Source organism: Podarcis melisellensis, assembly GCF_964234715.1.
Source record: "Podarcis melisellensis genome assembly, chromosome: 6".
In the NCBI taxonomy this organism is placed as follows: Eukaryota; Metazoa; Chordata; class Lepidosauria; order Squamata; family Lacertidae; genus Podarcis; species Podarcis melisellensis.
The window spans coordinates 57,808,800-57,833,970 of record NC_138538.1 but is presented as its reverse complement, the minus strand read 5'-3'; the positions used below and the strand labels follow the sequence as shown (position 1 = coordinate 57,833,970).

The 25,171-nt window shown below is 41.3% G+C and overlaps 2 protein-coding genes across 2 annotated transcripts in view; one reads left to right on the top strand and one right to left on the bottom strand.

Annotated features, from left to right (window-relative positions):
- The window catches only part of C8B (complement C8 beta chain), a 32,882-nt gene extending 16,677 nt beyond the window's left edge, over nucleotides 1-16,205 (top strand). The window contains exons 5-12 of the mRNA XM_081915797.1: nucleotides 1,573-1,705; nucleotides 2,275-2,472; nucleotides 5,105-5,345; nucleotides 9,236-9,364; nucleotides 10,659-10,822; nucleotides 12,448-12,601; nucleotides 13,818-13,886; nucleotides 15,127-16,205. Coding sequence (XP_081771923.1) covers nucleotides 1,573-1,705; nucleotides 2,275-2,472; nucleotides 5,105-5,345; nucleotides 9,236-9,364; nucleotides 10,659-10,822; nucleotides 12,448-12,601; nucleotides 13,818-13,886; nucleotides 15,127-15,272 — 1,234 coding nt within the window. The 3' untranslated portion in view covers nucleotides 15,273-16,205. The remainder of the gene's footprint in view (nucleotides 1-1,572; nucleotides 1,706-2,274; nucleotides 2,473-5,104; nucleotides 5,346-9,235; nucleotides 9,365-10,658; nucleotides 10,823-12,447; nucleotides 12,602-13,817; nucleotides 13,887-15,126) is intronic.
- Nucleotides 16,206-22,526: 6,321 nt separating this feature from the next.
- The window catches only part of C8A (complement C8 alpha chain), a 35,480-nt gene continuing 32,835 nt past the window's right edge, over nucleotides 22,527-25,171 (bottom strand). Inside the window, exon 11 of the mRNA XM_081915796.1 lies at nucleotides 22,527-24,815. Coding sequence (XP_081771922.1) covers nucleotides 24,664-24,815 — 152 coding nt within the window. The 3' untranslated portion in view covers nucleotides 22,527-24,663. The remainder of the gene's footprint in view (nucleotides 24,816-25,171) is intronic.

Here is a 25,171-nt window from a genome sequence, read left to right as displayed (position 1 = left end):
ATGGAACCAAAAGAATTACAGCAAGCTTAGATACTATTTTAATAGCTCAACTTAACATGGTTGTTCTAGCCGAACCACTACGTACTTCAGAAAAAGGTCTGACCAGAGTAAAAACAGAACAAAGCTTATATAGTAGCTCAAACACAGCACACAAAGAGTTATAAAACATTGAAACATTCTTAAACACCCTCCTACAAACATCAAGAAAGGTTACAGGTCATGAGAAGTAAAACACACATGGCTCCATACCAGTAACTTCGCCCCTGCAAATACCTTCGGGTGCCACTAACTGCTCAGGTCATTTGGGTCTCAAATGTCCTACTATATCAGAGTTTCCTTAGCAAGCAGGCCTTCCACCCAGTTGTTGGCATTCCTGACCCTATCTGTTCCTTGGAACCTCTCAAGGAGATGCCGGATTTCTTCACCCCGATGCTAGTACAAAGCAGAAGTAGCAAAACATCCTGAGTGACCATTTGTGCTACTTACAGGGTCAGATAGGAAAGGAGTTTATTGCAAGAGTCATAAAATGCAGGCACACCAAAAGAGGACTAATACATTCTAGCCAAAGGTCCAATACAATTAATATTAGAATGTTTTTAAAATTAAAGAAAGCTACACCCTGGGTGTCCCAAACCCCTGGCCTACCTGGTGGGAAGTCAGTATGTCAAGTTCCCAGTCCAGGGTCAGTCCACATGCCCAAAGTCCCACAGAGATCCTGGAGCATCAACATAGGCAGTTAGTTGAGCAGACACAGCACCTCAGTGATTGCAGCATCTGGGCTTAAACGAGGCATGTGACCTTCACCTGTTCCGAGCCTACTCCAGCTGAAGAATCACATAGCGAGCTCCACCTGGCTAGCTAGGGAGATAGGCTGTGGGTTATTGCTTGCCCCAGCCTCCAAGACAGACTCTGCTGCTGCTCCTTACACCTAAGAGCCTGCTGTGTTTGTGGAGACAGGGACCCCTCTGGCTCTGGTGACCGGTCCTGCTACTCTGTTTCCTGTGCACTGACCCCCACTCCCATCCCCTCTGCAAAGCACAGTAGCTGCAGTCTGGTATAGATAATATTGAACTGACTGAGCCAACAGTCTGACTTCAGTATAAGGCAACTTGCTATGTTTTTATTGCATATACTATAGCCTGCCTCACACACAAGGCCCTGTCCACCCATATATACATCTAGGAAGGAAGCAATGGAACAGGTTTTAACTGTTTCAGGTTTTAACCATTTTAACTCTCATGGACTGCCACACCTGACTGCTGGGTTCTCTTCAGCTTAGTGGGTTACAAGTAGTGCAAGTACTTTGGAGGTTCTCTCCTGGATGGTAACAGAATATAATTTGTTCACTGTGTCTGGGAAAATCAGTATGCTTGATAGGCTGCTATTACAGACCCAATTTTGACCCCACCTTCCATTTGCTGCATTACTGCTTTTTTAAAAAGTTGTGTAGTTTTTCCAAGGCCAAAACAGGCCTCATATGAACTAAAATATGTTGCCAAAAGAAGATGTATAACTTACTTTGAATAACCAATGTCTAAGCATGGCAACTTTATCCATTTCCCTTCTCCCCAGATTAAATATTTTCACAAATGACCTGGAAGGATGGGTTTTAGACTATAAATACTATGCTGGAGCATGTTCTCCCCAGTATATTGGAGACACCAATTTCAGAAAACCATACAATGTAGAAAGCTATTTGGCAGAGGTATGTATTGAAGAGCTGTATGTGCAGTTAAAATTTCTAGGATTGTTGATACATCAAGTCACTTATTAAAGTGAAAATAATGCTCAACCAAATAGTTATGTTTTATGCTTACGTGTTTTATGTGAAGTCCCAGTCACTTGGGCTTTCTCAAGTACTCTACATATGTGTGTTAGAGATAATCCCGAAGACCTCTTCACTGATAATATCAGTGCATTTTTCCTTCATAAGGAAGATTTTTCATATTTTCAGCAAAGCAGCTAAGGATTCTGTCTCTCTTTTAATGAATCAGCAATACATATTTCTGTAATATATTGTTGAGGCACTTAACTTTCTACCAACAAGTCATATGCCTTATGTGTAAAACATGTCTGCATGTGGGCAGCTATGTATTTATTTAATTATGAATGCCATTTATTTGCTGTCACATACAGAATATTGGTTTGCAATAAATTTATTTTTTTGTTTTATTGGTTTGCAATAAATATATGGAATGAAAACTACAAAAATTATGATAACTTTAGGCATGGAATCAGGATACAAAAAGTTCCTTATTCATGTTTTTTGTTTAGACCAAAGGCAAGTATGAATTTGCGTTGACTGAATATGAATCTTATTCAAGTTTTGAAGAGAATGTCTCCAAGGCAAAAGCTAAACAACAAAGCTTCAGCATTGGCATAAAAATACCAGGCATGTTTGAATTTGGTTACAGTGAGGATGACCAGAGGTACCAGAAGTACATTCAGAGGACAAAACGATTTTCTTCAACGGTAAACATGCTTCTCCATAACTCTAGGTTCATTTAAGTGAACATGGACAGTTTTAGAAACACTGTGTACTGTGTTTTGAAGTTAGGAAAAGTAAGGGTGTTTTTAGTTTTGCTCAAATGTTTTCACACCACATTTAGAGCTGAAAATCATTATATTCAGAGATATCTTTCTATTGTCACATCACCCTTTCTGAATTAGCTCCAAAACAATGGTTCAGGTCTGGGATCAGTCTGAGACATTACTCAGTCCACACCATACATTAAAGCATGATCTTCGCACTTCAAACAGTCATGGCTTCCGTTTAAAGAATAGTGGAAGCTATAGATTGTTAAGGGTGCTTAAAGTTGTTCAGAGACCCTTGTTTCCCTCACAGAGCTACAGTTCTCAGAGTGGTTTCATAATCCATCTCTCTTCAGTGGCATGTCTGGAAATTATCGATCTAGGAGGATAAAATAGGGGTCTCCAACCAGCTCTCAGCACCCCTGCAAAACTACAGCTCCCAGAATTCTTGGGGGGAAGCCATAGCTCTTTAAAGTAGATTCGTAGTGCTTTAAATGTATGTTGTGGATGCAGCTACAGTGACTTACTAGGTCATATCTTCTGCAGTCCTGGCTTCATATGTAGGATTTCCATGTTGTCATCGGGGTCAGTGTTGACCACCTAGGGGGCCCTGAATCCAAACACTCTTATCTGCTTTCCCCTCCCAAACAGGTGATCCATTTTAATTTTTTTTAAAGTATGTTTTTATTGATTTATTATAAACCTATATGCCAACTATCCCATATACATCTATATGCCAACTATCCCATAACCTCATGCCCTGAGGGGGAAGGAAGAAGATACAGTAACAGCTTTTTTCTAAACAAGTTGTTGTATTTATTGTATGGTAATCTTTCCCCCTTTTTCTTTTTAAAGTGATGCCTATCATTGTCATAACCTTATGTCAACCACTTTGTGAGGTCTGCCTGAAAAGTGATCTATATATACTTTTTTTAAAAAAAAAAAAACACAACTGTCATGCAAACAATAACAGAATGCTGCACAGATCCATAATTTCATTGAGGTTCCACAGAAGGAAATTTGTGCAGCGATATATATGGGCATCAAGGATATATATTTTGAAGGAATAGGAATGAATGTCTGCGGAGGGATGTATGCAAAAGATCTGGCCATGTAAAAGTGTGCATTTTCATTTATTGGATAAGGCTACAGGGGATGTGTGAGAGTACCCTGCAGGTATGATCGGAATTTGACAGGAAGGCTGGGTTCAAAGCCCTGATGCTCCACCACTCACTGCTGCTTAAGAATCTGTTTTTCCAAGGGTACTTTCTGAGACGGCTGCCTTCCTGTCCTTGGAATTTCCAGAGGGATGTCAGCATGCGCATAAAAGGCCATGCTAATGTTAGACTGGTGAAACAAGACAGGTGCTGTCAGTTCAGAATATGGCAATAGAAGCAAAGAAACCAAGCTATTCCACTGCAGGGCAGTTATGACAGTAATATATAATGAAAACTGCTTGCAGGCCTTACATAGTTTAATTATAGACTGAAGCATGCCGATTCACCTTGGAAGAGTCGTGCATCCACTGAAATGCCTTGTTCAGGAAAGCAGTGTGGGTTGCATGAAATACTTGCAGTTTCATTGCGGGAAGATGATACCGATCCATGTAGAATTTATTTCAAAACAAACCACTTGATACTTAAAAAGCAGGACTGGATTTCAGCACTACAAAATCCTCAAATTCTTCAGCTCACAAAATTATGCGGGGAAGAAACTTTATTATCAATGATATGAAAAAATAAAGATTTTTTTAAAAAATGGTTATAAGATTTAGATACAACTTTCGGGGGGGGGGGGGTTCCAGCTGGAACTCAGTTCCGGCACCTCTCAGGTCCCATTGCCATTTTAAGAGAATGAGGGAGGCATTCATGGTGAGTTTTGGCACCTCTTTTTCTAGAAAAATAGCACTGACAATTATTATTATTATTATTATTATTATTATTATTATTATTATTATTTATCAAGTGCATTAGGAAATTTGATTGAGTGCCAGAATAATTAGTGTATTTTTAATTCACTAATTAAGCTTGAAGATTTATTTCGATGAATGAATCTTGTGAATACACTTAGTTAGCTATACATATATCCCCCCTGCCCCCCCCCCCAATGTAAAATATACATCTAGCTGGCACAACTTTCTTGAAGGTTACTCTGCTATTACATTTTCTCATATTTTTGGCTTAGACATGAGTCTGGGTATCTTTGTCACAAAGCCCATAGACTGATACAAATCAGTGTTGTATCATTTTAAAACCTATTTTCAGTTGTTTTTGTACTGTTTTAAAATCTATTTGCAGTGGTTTATAAGTCACCTTGAAACAAACGTAAAAGTAACAAATCAGTCAAAGCATCATCATCATCATCACCTGTACATTTGTTTCATACTGAGGTTCAGTGTGATATATTTTTCATATATTATTGTATTTCCAAAATGTATTTAATGCAAGCAGCAACACAGATTGTTGTAAACATATCTATGGATGTATAAATATATATGGGGGCCTTGTAATGCAATGGTGGAAGACTTTACAAAGATCCTATCTCTCATTTGAATACATTTGCTTCAATTTAGTCTAGAAAATTTATCCATGCCCGTTCCGAATTGGAAGTTGCCCAATATAAACTGAAGAGTCGGAATTTAATGCTTCACCATGAGTTCTTCCAGAGACTTCTTCGCTTGCCTTTAGAGTACAGCTATGGGGAATATCGAGAACTCTACAGAGACTACGGAACACATTACATTACTGAAGCTACCCTTGGTGGAATTTATGAATATACTTTGATCTTGAATGATGAGCAGCTTCAAAGTGCAGGTATGTGGGCAGAGACGGCTGTAGACAAACCAGATTGTTTTATGCTGACCTAGAACAATGTTCTGAACCCAGCATAGGCATTTGACATCACACAAGGTGGAATATTTGAGTAAAGCAATAGTTACCTGATTAATTCATTTTCCTGCAAAGAGATTTGTTTGTTTGATTTAGCTGGATGCTGACTGTCAGGCTCTTTCAATGAGAAAGCAACAAATATTTGTGATTACATGTCTGTACCTTTCTGCTGGTGACTTTGTTTGTTATTATTTGCTCAGATTTTAAAACCATCTGTCTGATCTGAGCATTTGCTATTATTATGTGTGATGCTGCTAATCCCACTATCTTAGACTCCCGAACCCAATGGACCTGGTTATCATTTTGACACAGAACTTTCAAGGCCTAACCATTTGGCTTGTAGCTCAGTGCATTTACCTTGGGGGCCTTGGAAACTTGCATATATATTATTTAATTTTTTTAATCTAGAATTTAATTCCTGAGTATGAAACAAGATAAATAAAGGCAATGTAACAAGTCATGTTGATATTTAGTCCCTTAAGGAACAAGGAAGGTATTAATCTGACGCCATGCCTTCTTGTATACAGTATTCATTTCCCTCACCCCCAAGAGTTGAGATGAAGTAATGAGGTTACAGGACCGGCCACCAAGAAAGGCAAAATTGTCATTCATAAGAAGTTGTGGTGGCTCCAGCTCTCTTTAATGGAATCCTTTCCCAAAGGAGGTGTGACAGATGCATATAATTGGTCTTTCTGGAAAGTCTAAAAAGCTTCTAATTCTGCCAGGCTGTTCTGTTGTTTTAGCTCCAGGTTTTAATACTGACTCCGTTTTTGTTTTTGGGACGCGGGTGGCGCTGTGGGTTAAACCACAGAGCCTAGGACTTGCCGATCAGAAGGTCAGCGGTTCAAATCTCCGTGACGGGATGAGCTCCCATTGCTTGGTCCCTGCTCCTGCCAACCTAGCAGTTCGAAAGCACGTCAAAGTGCAAGTAGATAAATAGGTACCACTCCGGTGGGAAGGTAAACGGCATTTCCGTGCGCTGCTTTGGTTCGCCAGAAGCGGCTTAGTCCTGCTGGCCACATGACCCGGAAGCTGTATGCCAGCTCCCTTGGCCAATAAAGCGAGATGAACGCCGCAACCCCAGAGTCGGCCATGACTGGACCTAATGATCAGGGGTCCCTTTATCCTTTACCCTTTTACCCTTTTTGTTTTGTTTTTACATTTTAGTGTCTGATTGTTGATATTGCTGCTTTTATTATTTTAGATCAATGCAAACCACTTGAAGGTGTATTTTTTTAAAAAAAAAATCTCCCAGGATATATAACAAGGAAGTAATAAGTAATAAGTGGAAATTTAGTGGGGGATAATTATTGTCACATAGGTTGGTATCATGCAGAAATATCTGCAATGTTTTGTGTTTCCTTTGTTGCTTCTGTATGATGACTATGGCCTATAAGCATCACAGAAATGATGGTCATTTAAGCTACAATCCAGTACCAGCAAGGAAGCCACATTTAACTTTGTGGGACATACTTTGTGCACACAGGGGTGTATAAGGTTGCACTGTTAAAGTATTTTTTCAACCACTTGAAAATGGCTGGGAAACACTTTCCAAGAACAATAAAGTGGCTAAATCCATTGATAAAATCTGAAGCTAACCCCCTCTCAATCTTGTAGGTTCTCTAAGGTTTCTAGTTGTGCCACTCCTCTCCATTTCTGTAAGCATACAGATCGTAGGACTCTGAGGAGCGGTAAATAATTTACTGGGACGACTCTCCTATCTGACATTGCTCTTACTGCTTGATGGATGGTGCTTTCACAAGGGCTAGTGTTTGTTGTGTAGAACAAAGAGAGCTTTGGGCTGTTAATCAATAGCTTCAGTCTCTTGTTTACCCATTGGCAACGGGAGCTTGACAAACTGTCTGTAGAAGGTCTTACTGGATTCCTCTCTATGACATGCAGTGACTCGGATCCAGAGAAGTCCATGCACACAAACAAAGCACTTTTGTGCAACCAGCATTTCTCTAGTGGCTGATGCTCTGAAAGTCCTGCAGCATTTTCCAGGGAGTTTTCGGGGGATGTGGGAGCTCAGGAGATGGGAAGCTGTAAAATTCCTGGTCATGAAGATTCAGTGCTTCCAATCTCATGCAATCTGTTTTCTCATTTATTGGATAGCAAGAGGATAGGACAGGGATGGGGAACTACTAGCCCTTAGGCCATATCTGGGCCATGACACATCTAGTATGTGGCCTCTCCACCTCAGCCCTGCACACCCCAGCATAGAAATCCCATTAGAACCTATGAAAAGTTCTCCCACCCCAACCCCAATCTAAGTATGATTGCTTTGTGAAGGGTGCTATTTTCGTTGGAAACACAGCTGTGGAGGGATAGAATAGAATAGAATAGAATAGAATAGAATACTATTGTTAGTGAAGAATTTATCCTTCATTGTGTGTATGTTTAGATGATAGATGATAGATAGATGATAGATAGATGATAGATAGATATAGATAGATAGATAGATAGATAGATAGATAGATAGATAGATAGATAGATGATAGATAGATAGATAGATGATAGATAGATAGATGATAGATAGATAGATATAGATAGATAGATAGATGATAGATGATAGATGATAGATAGATAGATGATAGATAGATGATAGATAGATAGATAGATAGATAGATGATAGATAGATAGATGATAGATAGATAGATAGATTATTGATATTGATATTGATATTGATATATAGATAGTAGCCCAAGTCTTTCTCTAAGGGCCAAGGTAGATGTGATATTTATTGCATACTTTGGCATTGTGCAGCTGTTTTTTGTTTGTTTAACAAATAGTTGGGGAGCTTTAACTCGTCATTGTTCACCTCATGCACAAACCCCATCCCCACTATTTGCAAGGGGGAGAAAGCTCCCATTGGTGCTAATGACAGCTTTCCTCCCACTGGAAATAGCAGGAACAGAGGGTTGATTCCATCAAGACCATGGTAGGGAAATGGGTTAAACTCCCCCTCCTTCCAAGTAGACAGGTAGGCACCTGTTTTTCTATGGCCTTCTGGGGTGTTCTCTAGCTGTTTTCTGCTTAAAGGTAAAGGTAAAGGGACCCCTGACTGTTAGGTCCAGTTGTGGACATCTCTGGGGTTGCGGCGCTCATCTCGCTTTATTGGCCGAGGGAGCCAGCGTACAACTTCCGGGTCATGTGGCCAGCATGACTAAGCTGCTTCTGGTGAACCAGAGCAGCGCACGGAAACACCGCTTACCTTCCCACCAGAGCAGTACCTATTTATCTACTTGCACTTTGCCGTGCTTTCAAACTGCTAGGTGGGCAGGAGCAGGGACTGAGCAACGGGAGCTCACCCCGTCACAGGGATTCGAACTGCCAACCTTCTGATCGGCAAGCTGTAAGCTCACAGCGCCACCCGTCTCCCACTGTTTTCTGCTTACCCAGCGCCAATTGGGAGGAGCCTTGGCTTAGTGGTGGGAAACATCTGCTTTGCATACAGAGGGTCTCAGGTTCAATCCCCAGCATCTCCAGGTAGGGCTGGGATTGTTACCTACCTGAAATGCTGGAGAGTCATTGTAGACAGTGCAGAGGTAGATAGAACAAAGGTCTCACTCAATATAAGGCAGCTTCTTTTGTTCCCATGTTCCCATTTTTTGTCTCTGTTGCAATTCCCAGCGACATGGATCCAGAGGGTCAAGAGACACTCGGAGCAGCTGGGGTTGGGTGCGTTCTTCCTGATAGTGGAAGTGTCATACACTCACACAGATTTTGGATCCAAACTTGTTTCTTTTAATAAATATTGTGTTCTCTCTCTCTCTCTCTCTCTCTCTCTCTCTCTCTCTCTCTCTCTCCTTAAGGCTACTCTTTAAGCGATGTCCAGTCTTGTACAAATCACGGAGTCAAAGTTGGTGGAAATATTTATGGTGTTTATCTATCGGCTGGGATATCAATTGCAGGTTGTGATGCCATTTTAAAAGAAATTGGAGGTAAGTGAACCATGGTCAAGGAATGTGAACAATCCATACACTAATTTAGAAAATTCATTCATGAACAAAATACTTGTTTCAAAAAGGAAACAATTTTGTTAAAACGTGACTGCAATTGTTGATAAAACGTGAATTTTAAAGGAGACAGTTCTGTAAAAAGCGTATTTTATTTTGAAATGTACCAGTCCATTGAAAAACAATGGGCTGCTGTAATGTTTCAGTGGTTGATACAGATATAGGAAACAGAAAATAGCAGCCCTTTTGTATATATCCTTCAAAACATACTAAAATAATAACACAAATGAAGAAAGAGAAAAGGAAGACAGAAAAAGGACCATCAGCAGTTTACCAAAGACACACTAAATAAATCAATTTAAAGTAAGGCACGAGTGAGCTTTGATAGTTTTATAAAATAGTAATTATAAACACGGCTTAACGCGGACTTCCCCAACCTGTTGCCCTTCAGGTGTTTTAGACTACAACTTGAATAGCCACGCTGGCTGGGGCAGACTAGTGTTGTGATCCAAAATCTCTTGAAGACAAAATCTCTTGAGGACACCAGAAAGCTAATCTAGAGGATCACAAAGATACAATTTAAAATGTTTGCATAAAACAGTGAATAATTCCTTACTCACTTCAGCTCGTTGCTTATATTGCCTCTGTTTAACAATATTAAATTGAAGGTGATACGAGAGGACATTGCAGTGTCCCAAGCTGCTAAGTGGCGTGTTCCTCTTCACATTTCTGGACAACCTGGTGCAGGAATCTTGTGCTATTCAGGTTGGGGTTGGGGAAGTTTCAAGAGTGGAGAAGTCTTGATGGGCACTTTTTTAAATTTAAAAAATTACCTTGCCTTATCCTGCTGTGCTATACTACTAACACTTGATCAGGTGTGGATAACCTTTGGCCCTCTAGATGTTGCTAAACTATAATTCTGTCAGCCCCAGAAGGCATGCCCAATTACCAGGGATTCTGGGAGTTGTAGTTCAGCAACATCTGGCGCCCCAAAGGTTCCAGATACCTGCACTAGAACATGTTGAAGCTTTATCTTCAGGGGATTTTATTGCCAGGGAGTGGAAAGCTTAAAAGGAAAAGAGCATTTATTTTCCTATCCTTTTGAAACATCCTGTGTTCATTATTAGAAAGAAGGATGGCATTCTGTCTGCAGCCTTGTATGCAGGAGGTCTTTCCACTTGTCTAAATCATTGCTTGATGTTACAGTTATCAGATGATAAATATTCATGTACGGATGCACACGTAATCTGAACTGATGTGTTTAATTGTGCCTCTACAGATAACACAGCAGAAAGGAAAATTGTGGAGGACTTTGTCGCCCTTGTTCGTGGAGGTGCAAGTGAATATATAACAACTCTTGCTTACAAAGACCTGCCCACTGCAGAACTGATGCAAGAGTGGGGAGATGCTGTTCAGTACAACCCTGAAATCATCCGGATGAAGGTGATGTAAAGCAATCACAATGCTATATTGACACACTGAAATGTGTTTAGGGATACAAGGCTTGTACAAATTTGCTAAAATTTAAGTATGTGAATTTCAAATTTTCACATTGAAATTGAAACTGTGATGTAATCAAGATGGAAAAATAAATTTGATTATATGATTGAAAGAGAAAAGACATGATCAATTAAATTTCACTTTAGTTTCTAACCAGAAAAATGACTAGAAGCGGTCAGTAGAAGATTACTTTACAGTGCCCTGACTTCCCCAAGGAGCTCCCATGTCTCTCCTAAGGGCTGGGTGCTCTCATGGAAGGTGTCCTCATCCATTTTTTAAAAAAAGCATTTTCCACCCAATTCAGGAGTAGAGATTGGAGGATCTGTCAATTTTGGTTCCCTCTTTCACATTTCCCTGATCATAAATTCAGTTCTCCACATTTTGCAGCAATGTGCAATTATTCTCATGAAAATTCATTAGCATTCTTGTGCAAATTTCTCTTAACACAACTTTATATGGAGCTTTAACATTTTTGCAAGCAATTTCCCAAATATATTTTTGTATGTTATTTCCCTCCCCCCAATGTCTTCATTTTTATGCACACTTACCCCATATATATGCATTTATACAAACATCGTTTATTTGGAGAACTGCTTTGCAAAAATTGGATGTGCGAATTCTGAAGTATGGCTACACTTTTGCTTTGGAAAGTGAAAATTTCATTGATTAAACTTTAAATGAAAACTGAGTTGAATTTCTGTTCCATCCCTATTCTGGAGTGTTTACTCTGGAGGAGGAAGGGATACAAAAATCACCTTCTACTGGTCTCCGTCCATTGGCACATCTTTGGATTGAAACCTAAGAGTGGGCAAGCTGTAGTCCTTGGGTTGCGTGTAGCCCTGAGCCTCATTTCAAAAGACCCTTGTAGGCTAACAATTCAGACATCTGGTGATAGCAAACTCTTATTCACTTGCTGGGGAGAAAGGAGAGTTCAGAAAGAGAGTGAAATCTGGTAACAGATAAAGAGAGAGGAATTGGGCCTCTGCCCACTGTCTGGTTTGTACCTTACCCACAAGCACGTTGGCCCCCCAATAGATTACCACCACAGGAGCATGGACCTTGACCCACAAAGGTCCCCCAACACTAGTTTAACAATCACTATTAACATCTGATTGCGAGGGGCAGATATAATGGATATAGTGTTCAAGTATTAACTCTGAAGACAGTGACTGTGGAGGGTGCCACTGATGCCCACCCACCACTTGGTTTGGGGGGAGAGTAGTGATGGGTGGCACATCTGGCTCAGACCAATGAGGGGCTCTTCTGAGCCCTGGGGTCAGTGCCAGACCTGAGCAAACACTGGTGCTGGGTCTGAGGCCCACAGCCAGCATGGTCAGTGCTAATGGAAGTTATAATCCAAAACTTGAATTTATGTAACTTCAGTGGCCTGAAGTGCCTTTAACCAGCTGTGACAGATGTGACAACTATGGCTGTTTCTGGACAAGGAAAGCATGACCACAGTAGTTCAGGCATTGGTGACTTCAAGACTGGATGACTGCAATGCACTCTAAAAACCTTTTTAATTTAAAGTATATTACCACTTCTCCCCCCCTCCCCTCTCAATGTAGGTGGAGCCACTGTATGAATTAGTAACTGCCACCACCTTTGCAAATGCAAATACCCTGAAACAAAACTTGAGGCGTGCCCTGGAAGAGTTCCAACAGGAAACGAGTAGCTGTCACTGCAGTCAGTGCCAGGGCAATGGAAATGCATTTTTGAAAGGTAAGATCTGGCCTCTCCCCTTTCATGCCCCACATCGCTGATCAGGAGAGAGTGTGCTTTTGCTCTAGCTGTCTTCGTTTTCCCATTAAATATCACGAAGGGAATATAATAAGAAGAGATATTCATTTAAATGTCACTATTGTTTCGTGGGCAGTGCAGCGAGATAGCGGACTGTGCCGCTTTGGCAAGTGGAATGTAATCTTAATCATTTACATTTAGGAAGGCTTTTCCAACTCAATTATGCATAAAACACAAAGTTGCAATCTGCTTGAAATCTCTTTCGGAAATAGCTTTGCTAAGCTTAGCAAGCTGACTAGCTCTCTGGCCATTAATTAGTGTTTCTCCCAGCTCTTGGAAGATGAAATGCCATCTGCAACTGCTAAAGACTGTTATCATTATCATCACCAGAGATTCCGCATTGAGCGCTTCGCCCACCCCCACCCGCTCACGTTTTGGGCTGCTCTTGCTTTGAAGATGACACTGGCTTCACTGCACAGGGGAAAGTAATTTTTGAATTGTAATAAAATGAGTCACTCGGACATATGAAGCTGTCTTCATACTTTGTTAGGGTATCGGTACATCAAGAATGATCGGCGCTGTGAGCAGCTACCCAATAAGTCTCAGTGCAAAGACAGGGGGAGAGCGAACTGTCTGATATCAAGACACACTGTTTGTCCAGCTCTGATTAGCAGTTGCTCTCCAGGGTCTCAGGGGTCTTGCACATCACCTGTTGGCAAAACACGAGGCTCACCAAGACCCTTGTAGGCATTGGTGGTGGGTTGCATTTGGCTTGGTGCATCACAAGTTCTGCGAGATCAGCAACCTTTTGGGACCCAGCCCCACCTTTAACTGAAGCATGCAACTAGGGACCCCTTTCTTTCTTTTTTCTTTACTGTCAGATCAGGCTTCAGTCTAGTAGTGGCTCCTGAACAACCAGTTGAAGACTAGTGTTCGTGATAAGCATAGTTTCAACCCTACTGAGATAAGGGCGAGGAGCACTCCCATTTACAACCCTCTTGCAGAAGTACAAGGTCAGCTTTTCCTGTGTTGTTACTGCCACCTCTTTATAAAGGATTGGGAAAGAGCCAACACTGTGCCAATTGCTTCCCACCCTTTCTGCACTACAATTTTTTTTTTACCTGCTTCTTGAGGCTTTGTGTGTATATATAAAATGGGTTCAAAAAAATGGGTTGACTCTACCTACTGTGTTTTTCAGGGACTCACTGCGAGTGTATATGCCCCCTGGGACATCGGGGTCTTGCCTGTGAAAACACACTAAGGACAGGTAAGAGATTGAAAGGATTTTTTTAATATAAAGAAAAAGAACCAACTATTGGGAGAAAATGACTACAGAATGATGTATTTGTTTGTTTTTATTTAGAAGTATTTACATACGGCTTTATATTTAAACTGTCCAAAGCAATTTGGATGCTACCTATCCTTTTCTTAATCATCTAGGAAGGTTTGCCAAAGTAAAATATAATTCTATAATATGTATATTTTGTGGGTGGAGAGGGGGTGCATCTCTCAGTTCTAATGCTCTTCTGAAAGCATTGACATGCACTATACCAGATGAATTCCAGATGTTTTGGACTGCAACTCCCATATGCCCTAGTTAGGATGGCCAGTGGTCAAGGATAGTGGGATCTGTGGTCTGCAACCACCTGGTTGCTTTTCCTGCGCTGTACAAATCCTGAGATTGCCTAGAACTGTGTGTTCCTTTGCTTGTTACTAGTCTGGCCTCTCTTGCTTTCTCGCTCCCAGCTCAGGGTGACTTCCTACCATAGGAAGAAGACCTTTCAAGGTATAGATCTAGCCAGCTGACTGCCAGCCTGTGCTGTTAAAGGCATCCCTCTGCAATTGTCGTCAGGCTCCTACCTGAAAAGAGATCTTTGGAAGTGTGGATTGAGTCAGTTGACAGACAGCTTGATTGGTGCCTTCGAGAACTCTTTGGCACCCCAGTGCTCAGGGCTGGGCAGCCTCCTTCTTGAGGAAAGACACCTTTGAAGAAATGTATCTGCTGCAGACTGGAAGATCTGCACTTTCAGAGCTCCCCCTGCTAATGCAAACATCTGTACCTCACATGTAAACCACCTGTACCTCTTGCCTGACTATAAATATTTACGTGGCCATTTTAAGGTGTTGGGTGGGTTACGTTATCATGAGGTTATTTCTTAGTCTCCATGTTCATGCTATGAATTGGTCTGGAGAAGGCACCTGTATGAAGTAAGTTCTCAAGCTACTACACCCTGAATAATGTTTCAGATTTTTAAATGAGTCAGTAGCATGGTGTGTGATAAAGAAATGTCTTTTAGATTTAGGTGTAGTTATCAATTTCAAACCCGTCTTGCTCACAGCTAAATGTATCACTTTGATGCATGGTCACTCTCACCATATCCAAGATGTCTGCTAGTGCAGAACCTAAATAAAGAGAACTAGCAGAAGAGAGGAAGATTGACACTGGGCCAGCACCAAATCTGTAATACTTTTACAGTAACCCTGATTTTAATCTTTCATTATTCCAGATGTTGCTATAGATGGGAACTGGAGCTGTTGGTCTAGCTGGTCTGCAGGTTCCGGAGGACAACGGACAAGAAGCCGGGAATGTAACAACCCAGCAGTGCAAAATGGTGGCAAGCCATGCATGGGGCCAAACACTGAAACTGCTTAGTGAAATATTTGAGAAGTTAATTGGAAGAGCATTAGAAGGGCCCTAAAAGCGTTTTCTATTTTCCACTAGTATTAATTCCAGTTATTTTACATTGTTATTGTTGTTATTTAGGTAGACACTTTAAATGGCTGTGGTCTAAAATAGAAACTCCCTTCAGGCATGGAGACTCTGACAAAAGTATTGATATATGTTTTCCTATGCAGTTCAATGGATAGAGGGAATCACATTGCATGAGCAGTGTTGATGGTCCCCTTGTGCAGGACTTTTCTGTACACTTCTGAATGAATACATATGACCTTTTGAACCAGAATATAAATCATATGTAAAATATAATTAATAGATACATGTTCAGAACATGCAGCAAATATATATTTTTAATATTTGCCACTTTTTTTTCATTTTGCATATATACAAAAAGTCATCTGTTACTCTGACATCAAGAAATTCACACCTTTTTCTTTATTTGGCTGAACTTCAATCGACTATTTCCCATGAATGCCTAAAAATACACTTTTTACTAATAGTCACTGGAGGGTGCTTCATCCTGCTGAGATAAATGAAAGCTTTAAATCTCAATCACAGCAGCCTCATCAAATGTGAAACTTGAATCCAATGTGGTGGCGATAGACTCAGTTTCCCATTTATTGCATTGAACGTAAATTGTTTAACCAATTAGATATTGCCTTAAAGGGAGAAAAGTGAATTGTGAAGTGCTCTCAAATACCCCTGTGACACCCAATAATTTCAAAACTGTGTTATAATGATATGCTTATTCATTGGATGATTTTCCCCTGTAGATTACCCTGTATAAGAAAGACCTTTGCAAGCAACCTGGAACTGAATGTAAAAATGAAATGAAATAAATTAAAATTCATAAAGCTTATGGGCAAAAACACTTGATCCACACAAATAAAGATTAACCATTATGCTGTACACTGAGAGTCAGCATGTTGCATTAGGAGTGATGCAAAACAGACTAGGCCACCTGCTATGTGCTTTTAATTGTTGGGCAGAAGCAGTGTTGGTACAGGTGATCTTGCAGGTATCAGTGCCACTCACTAAGAGTCCATGACTGCATGGCCCACTGTGGGAGCACTAGGTTGTCTCCACCGATCTATCCACTCTGCCCTGACCACACCACTACTTCGCCCTGCCTTGTAAGCAAGTGGCTGTTGCTGGAAGGCTATTGCTATGGCTCTGCCACTGGTGAGCTGCTCCTGCTCTTCCATAGCTGTTCCCAGGCTCTGGGAAGCCCAATGAGCTCCCCTGTCTCCAGTGACCTTCTGCTGGCAGGCCTTTGGCCTCATAAGCTGGCTCATTATGGCCACAGTAAATATGCTGGTTTTTATGCCCTTTGATTTCTGTTTTGTACTTTGCATTTTATTGCTGTTGGAAACCCAACTGGGTGAAAAGGTGAAGTCCAAATCTGAAAACTAAAAGAGCAAATTCTGAGGTGCACCCACAGCCAAAGAAAACTGATTAAGTGCCAGCCATGGTCATATCTGAAGCAAGGCGTCACAATAGACCCTTTTCATGTGAGTGGTGTGCAGAGAAAGAAGCAGAAAAATGATGTCCCTGGAATTTCCAGTGCTGAATTACGATTTGGAGTGTTTTTACACGAGCTCCCCCACCACCTTGGCCCAGTTTCAGAACTGCTCGTCATTTTTCGAGTGAGTAAAGAATGGAAGTTGACTGAGCTGTTTTCTGGACAAGAGTAAATTCTTTTATGTAAATTTCACCATCGTTCCTGAGCATAAATATGAAGCAAAGCTGGCAAGAGGCTGGAAGCTCACTCTGCATCTATCAATTGCATCTGCTGTTTCAAACACACACCACATCATAATGCTGAATGGCTCACTGAGCTAAAATAAATCAGGACTCATGACAGCGTGGCAGTATTGGGGAGCGGGGGGGGGGGGCTCAGAGACTTTGCAAAAAAAAATCAGTGAGGTGTTCATCTCATTCTGAAAATGAAAGGATTGGGAATAATCAAAATATTTTCTTGGGCTTTTTCCCTAAGACCATGATATTCAGCCAATTAATTCTTTAAACAGAGCCTCAATTAATCAGGAAACAGATTTAATTTTATTATTTATTTATTTAATATCCTGCCATTCCTCCCAAAGGAGCCCAGGGCAATAAGCACTTATAAATGTATAGTGCAAGTACTTCTAAAAAGGGTGAAACTCCACATTTATTCATTTTTTTCTCCTTTGCAAATACTCTGACCATGAGTCACCAGCGTATATTTGCTCTGGATTAGAGTGCACATTCTCTGAGCAAAGGCTTTCAGTATTACAACAAGCAATCCAGGCTACCATGCAGTATATGAATGCCGACAGCAGTTGTTCTTGATGGGGATTAAACCAGACAAGGGTTTTTCGGGGGGGGGGGGGCTCTAGATAACTCACCAGGCCCAGGGTGGGGAAATCAAAATATACACCACACACTTGAATCCAATGCTGGAAATGCCCCTTTGCACATGCACTAGGGTCGGGAAATGTGTCCCTCCAGATGCTGCTGGACTCCAGTTTCCATAACACCCAGCCAGCATGGTCAGAGATACACGAGATACAGCCCAACATCTAGAGCACCAAAGGTTCCCTGTTCTTGCATAAACACACAATTTCCTCTCAGTAGAGGTTGGCAGGGTGACATGGCTTACCTGGCTTCCCAATGTGGAGCTCATTGCCAGCAGCTAGGAGGAGTGAGGCAGTGGGGAAGTCAGCACAGTGCAAATGCAATGGCAGGAGTGTTGGATTGGCTCTGCTGCTGCACTTGCACCATCCTGACCTTCTTCCTGCCTCAGCTCTCCTCTTCTTTGTGGTTACCAGCAGCTACCTATACATTGGGAAGTGACTAACCTCACCTACTCCTGAAGGAATTCCTTCAGCTATGTGTAGTGTTGAGCAGTACTGCTTTCTCTTCCATTCACTCACAACCCCACAACCTCTGGCCTGCTTTGTGGAAATTTAAATTATGCTTAGCATACGAATATGTGGGTATGTAGTACTTCTTCAAAGAATGTCTGTTAAGAAGGTAATCTCTGAAGACATTATTATGCTCAAATGTTTTTCTCATGTGCAAGGCAAACCTCTGGAGATCAACAGCCATTTTTTCCAGTGAAGATTCTTCTCATTTTTGTTTTGTTTCGCTTGCGGTAAAAAGTAAATCCTAACCTATATGGTAGCTTTCCAGAACCTGATGCTCTTTGTATGCTGTTAAACTACAATTCCTACGAGACCCAGCAGGGGCAGACTTTGGTAATCATTGGTAAATACAGCTTCTGAAGTGAGACCAAAAGTTGGCACACATCCCCAATGGATCTTCTCAATAGATCTTCTTGATTTTGCACCTCCTCAGCTTGGTTCCCTATGCGTGGGAACTGCCTGCAACACCCTAAATCTGAACCTGAGACCCAGCCAGCTTGGTCAGGGATGATGAGCGTTGTAGTGTGGGAGTCACATCTTGAGACTGGTGAGGGCTGATTTCAGAGAACTGAAAAGTCAGGTAGAGGGAGAACACTGTCATACAGACAGAAGACACCTTTCTCTGCCTCTACCATTTTCAGCAGTTCTCTTATCTAGCTATCTTGACTCTGCACCTTGAAAACCTAAGGTGCACAGCCTTCAGTCATTTACTATACACTGCTTCTTCTTTTTGTTAATAAGCCTGTTTGTTCACATCCACATCTGTGTCCCATACCTTTTAACCCAAGTGCCACCATCACATGAGTCGGACACAGAGAAATCAGGTTTCCCAGAAGATACGCCTTGCAAAATATGTAGGATAACAGCTGCCTCGAATGTGTGTCAGTATGTATATGGGGATAGAATTCCTTCGTTACAAGTGGATGGCAACTGTAGTATTATTATTTTTTAAAGAAAATCTCCTATTATGAGCTTTTAATTTAGGCCAGAAAATGGCTGCGCCTTATCTCATCTGGTATGGCTCACATGCTGGGCCCTTCAGCACAGCTTATATTAGTTTCTTTGACTAGCACTGTAAATGTGTAATTGCTCATAATCTTTTACAGGCCTGGCAGGCAGGTTCTCCTTTCTCTCTCTTTCTCTCCCTCTCTCTCTCCCCGCACTTCAGCTTCATTGCACAAAACTCCTGTTTTTCATTGTTAAGGATTTGTGAGCCTCGGATAAAATGTGTGTGTGTGGCGAGGGGGATGCCTTGGGCTTGAGGAGATTTCTCTTTGACATTTGAAGAGAGCCTCAAAAGGGGCATTTTGCTGCCATTTGTTAGGTGGCTCGCGGTGTATAGCCTTCCTGTACATTTCCTTGTCTTTTTGCCAGGGCTCAGACATATTAAACTCTTCAGGGAGGAGATAGGAAATAGGGGCTGAATTCTACTGATTGAATTAAACATTCCACCCAGAGTGATCTCTGGTTGTCTTGCAGAACATGTTGCCAGCATACACCTTCTCCATTTTCAATTACTGCTAATTATTTCCTTTAAGTCTCTTTTACTTCTAGTGTCCTTTTAAATACCATCCAATTTGTATACTGGAAGGGTGGGTGCCTGGTGAATCAATCTGTTTTCAGTCTATGTCACTTTTGCACATGTACTTACTGTCCTGTTTCTCTGTTAATTAGCATTTAAATATATATATATACATATAGACAAAAATATGCATTTCATATCTACTAAAATATGTATCTTTAAATAGATTTTCTTCCACAGTTAAACAGATTTTTCTCTCAAAATATGCATTTCCACAATTTCTCTCAAAATACACATTTCTCCAAATACATTTGCTTTGAATATACCTTTTTGAATGCATTTTGGCTTTTTTGTGTGCTGAGAACTGCATCAGAAGTTGAGAAAGAGTGAAAGCTGGTTGACAGCCATGATGGTTACATACTACCTGTTGGGGATTTGAGGTAAGATATCCACGTAGCTGCACCTTAAAGTCCTAAATAGTTTGCTGCTATAGAGTATTAGGCTTCAGTAATACAGTTCCAGATGTTGATATATACACAGGGGAGTCCTGTATACACAAGTTGCACATACACATACATACAGGGGATTCTTGTCATTTGGGCATCCAAGGACCTCCAAACACACTGTCCAGGCTTGCACTCTGGAGAGGTCACTTTGCTGCTTCTAATGCAGCATAAGCAACATGGGAGGCTGTAGTTAGCAGTTAGCAGTCTCTGCAGCCACAGCAGGTGCCGTAATTCTCCAGCAGTTTTACTGCATTCCTGGAGGCACATTCCATTGTCTCTTGAGACAGATGGATATCAGCACCAACAAAAACAAAAACAACAACAAGCCTGCTTGTCTGCTTATTTTTAAACATGATGCTTGCCAGATTGGTGCAGTAGTACCCAAAGTGTTGGCCTTGTAAGTGTGGGAATGATTCAGCCACAAATCATCAAGCAAATCATTCTCTCTCAGCCTAGCCTACTTAATGGGCTGTTGTGGAAGTAAAATGAAACCACAGTCCTTTGGAACAAATTATAAAGTCTTCCAGATTTTGGGTTGGGGGTGTGATGAGAAGGGGTTGCATTTTTTTATTTTTCAAAGGCTGAAATGTTTTTATGACTACAAGCTTGAAGAACATACAGAGGCTGGGTACAATTTTGTTTGGTGTCTGAGTTTCTCTCATTTAATTATTTACGGACCTCACAGAAGTGTGATGACGCCACTAGGCCCAAACAAGAGACGAGACTATATTTCCCAGGTATCAGCATCATGTGTAGCTTGTGGACATCCCCCTTCTCTAGTTGGGCAGTGCATTCTGGACATTAGCATACAGCAGGTAGCTACGCTGGGTCTCAAATGTAATGGAAGTATAAGCAAAGCTGGCAACCACTGTTTGGAGCCTGGTGTGAGATCAGAACCTTAAAGGATTACTGGAGCTAATATATGTGGTTTCAGATCTCTGTGAAAAATAGAGATTCTTTCCCCCTTTATAAAAATGGCAAAATACTGCACCATCTGTACAAAACCATGAATTATTATCAATTTGAAAGCGTTATACAGCTGGTTTCTCTCTTTCTACAGAAAAATCAAATCTTGGTGTTTAGAACAGCATGGCGTAGCCCTTCGAACAAAAGAAAATTGCTTTCGTTTTGACAAGAGCTAAAAAAAAATCCACACACAACGTTAAAAAAGAAGAAGACGTTTTTCCTATCTAGAAAGGTCACATGAAGCATTGGTCTAATCCTCCAGGGTGTAAAGCAGTCAAGTTAGTGAAGCTACGATAAATTCTAAATGCTCATCGATATACTGTTGGAAAACATGCATCTCAAGACCACGGCTGTTATTTAAAAGCATTTTGTTAAGTAGTGGCTCTATCTCAGCGTTCTCTCTTTTTCCTCTCCACTTTGCTTCATCAAGCATGGAAGTAGCTGGTACTCCCATGGGTGTACCTCCACATGCCAAAATTGCCACTGCCCCAACCCTGACCAAATAAGCAGCAGCAGCCCCAGTGTCAGGAGAAGATCTGCATCCCACCACTCTAGTCTCTTCCGGTGTGAGATAACCATTCTGAGTGCAGCTCTGTGTGAAGAATGTGCTCATTTTGTCCTTTTGCTCAGTTAGTCCCTCTAAGTTATCCCAACTCGAGTCAAAAGTCAGGGCCAAATAACAACCACAGGGTACAGAAACATGCCAGAAAGACCTCAAATCCCTTCCAATATCTAGCCTTAGTGGGGACAGTGTGTCAAGCTCTTCTTCTCCTACTTTGCAGGCTTTACGGTGGCATTTGGTTGGTCACTGTGAGCACTGGATGAAAGGGCCTATGGTCTGTTTCAGGACCCCTCTTTTTATGTAGTTAGATGGAGTCAGTCTAGGCCCTAAACTACTACAGCAGCTGTAATGTGTAGTTTCATGGCTCACCACATGGAGCACTGTTCACAATTCCAAAGATTCCCAGTTCAAACCCAGCGCCTCCTGGCAGCCACACACCTGCATCTAGCACATCAAAGTCAGAGGATATAGGTTTCTTTCCCCAGTTTCTGCACTCCCCCATTGGTCACAAGGATTGTTCTCATGGCTCTTCTAGCCTATGGCAGCTGTTGTGTTTACCAGTCCATGCCCTCTAGTCCTTCCAGCTAAGCCAACTGAGAGACACAATCAACTCTTGGGTGGAGAAGCAAATGGAGAGGGGCCATCTGGAAACCTGGTTTTAAGCATGATGTTGCTTGATTTTCTCCTCCTCTATTATTGACAAACAGTCCACCATCATAGTTCTTTAATTCCTTTGCAAAATGCACAGCACAATCAAATGCAGCATGGTTGGTATTCACTGTATGCATTGGTTTGTTTGTGCCTGCTTTTATTGGTTTTTTGCAGTCATTCATTCAAAGCATATTGCTGTGGACTCCCAACTACAGTCTTTGGAATCAGTTCAATCCTGTGCATATTCCTGTACTGAGATTTATGTCTTGTTTTCCAAAAGGGCTCCTAAATCAACTGGACTGTTAACATCTCCAGCTCTGGAACCCTTGGAGATAAAATGCTGGTGTTCTAATAGATGATTCATGGCCAGTCTTAAAGGGAAAATAGCCTCATTTGTGCAGCAATGTCTTCTGTGGACAGGCTGCATGTGACTATGATTCTTTTATTCATCATCACGTTATATTAAAAATTATAGCAGCCTGGATTTTAGAATCTTTGAAGTTGGCAGTGTATCTGCTTGGAACAAAAGTAAAGCATTATTCAGGTTTTCTTGTCCACTATTCACCCGTTTTGATATTCAGTCCATTCTATGCTCTGTGAATCAGGAATGTGTCATTTTTCAAGCAAATAAGCAGTTCTGATATTAGCAAATATATCAATTGAATGAATTAGATGAATGGTGTGTATGAGCCCTTCTTAACTTTCTGTATAGCTCTCTGCGATGCATGTATAGGATGGAGGGTACCTGTGGAGCATTTTCCCTCTGCCCACTTGTAAGCATATGCTGCACTATATGTTATGTAGTTCTGACATAAGTGGCATCTGGTTGTTGATGTTTTTTTTTAAAAAAAATGCTTTTATTATCTTTGTAACAATTCAGATTGATCCACTTTCTTTAAAAGTGCATATCTGCTGCCAACATTTCAGAACCAGATCGGAAAAATTTACAGAAATGTGTTTTGATATGACTGCCAAAAGAGTTGCACTGAATTCTGGGTCAAATGCTTTGGTTGTGTGATTCCATGGGCTACAAAAGTATTGTGTGTGTGTGTGTGTGTGTGTGTGAGAGAGAGAGAGAGAGAGAGAGAGAGATATTAAAAAAGGACGCTAAGGCTTCCTTTGGGATTGAAAACCTAGGGGACTAATTGTCTGGAAGGGCTATTCAAGTGGAATCAATTGTACATAGAAGAAGCACAATATATAGGGGTGCAATACTCGTTCTACAATCTAAGTACCATGTAAGGATGAGGATTGCTTTGTTTCAGAAATTTGTTCACTTGATGGTGGTGAATGGAAGAGGCAATGTATATGGTCTGCTCAGTGATTGCGATTCTCACCCCACCAATGTATCTCTACATGAGTCTGAGAAGGAGATGCCACATCAAAATGTCCTAACAGGACTCAGGCTTTCAATAGACAGTCTTTGAAGACTGTGAGGACCCAATCATCACATGATCATACCTAGGACCATTTTCTCCCATCCAGGGTAACATTTTTGTTACTATGGAAGGAAAATGGCGGTGTTAAACTATGTGCATGAGCTCCTGATTTGGCACACTATTGCAAAACTAACACAAAATAGCCTTTTGTGGAGACTAAATAAGAAAACAGGGCTTTGTTAGACTGCTGAAATGTGCCAGTCATAGCAGCAAGGGGGGAGGGGGCATAAAAAGTGGTTATATGAATCAGCCGTGAGATTTACAGACACGATAAACTCTGGTTGTATCCACTTAGCCTTGTAGTGAAGTGGTTGTGTAACAGCTTGTTCCTCCATGCACAGTTTCCAACTAAGTCCACACTTGCCACATCATGGAAATGTGGAAGTGATTTAGTTGCAAGCTGGTCTCATGGTGGAGGAAATTGCACAACCATAAATCTGAGGCAGCTCATCTACACTCAGTGCTGCTCTGCACACTGAATGTGCATATGGAGGGTGAGCTACTGGACAGTCCTGTTGTAACTGTCAAACTGTGATTCTGCAGGCCAGTAATACTCATGGCAGTCCCTTTCCTTTCATATTTTTTTTTTGGGGGGGGGACTATATTCCTTTTCATTGCAGCCTTATACATGACAACTAGAATAGCTGCCATAGTTGCTAGCCCCTAAGCAATGAGCCCCCTCCCCAATTCCCCTTTATTCATTCTGTTGGGCACCTTTATCATAGATATTAATAGCCCAATGCATTTGACTCAGCACTCATACCATCATTTTCTTGTTTGGCAACCCGACTCATTAACCCACTCATGGCAAGATGTTAGCATCCCTGTATTTCTACACTCTTCCCTGCGCACATGGCTCCACCATTTTGAGGAACTGGGTTGATACACTGTCTTGTCCGCCTTCTAGATCCAGCTTGGCAGGGAGTCCATGGTGTCCAGCAGCTCCAACCACCATCCGTTGGACGACCTGTGACACAATACATTATGAGTAGAAACTTAAAGACAAGAAATGGAACCTTGCAAAGGCACCTTGAGCAAGACTTGCCAAGAGGACTGGCCTGATCCTATGCAGACTTAGGTGCTCCAAAACCTGCTGAAATAAATCAGCTTAGGCACACCCACATCTGCCCCAGGGATGAGGCTGCAAGACTTTAACATTAATATTCAGTTGGTGCCATACTTTGGCTCAGGTCCTGCCGCCTCTGGTATGATTTATGACACTGGAACATTTGTTACCTCTAAAACCTTCTTTGCTTAACCTGGCTTACTTATAATAATCACTTGAGCTGTTAATTTTATTCCTGTATAAGGCCCCTTAGGTTG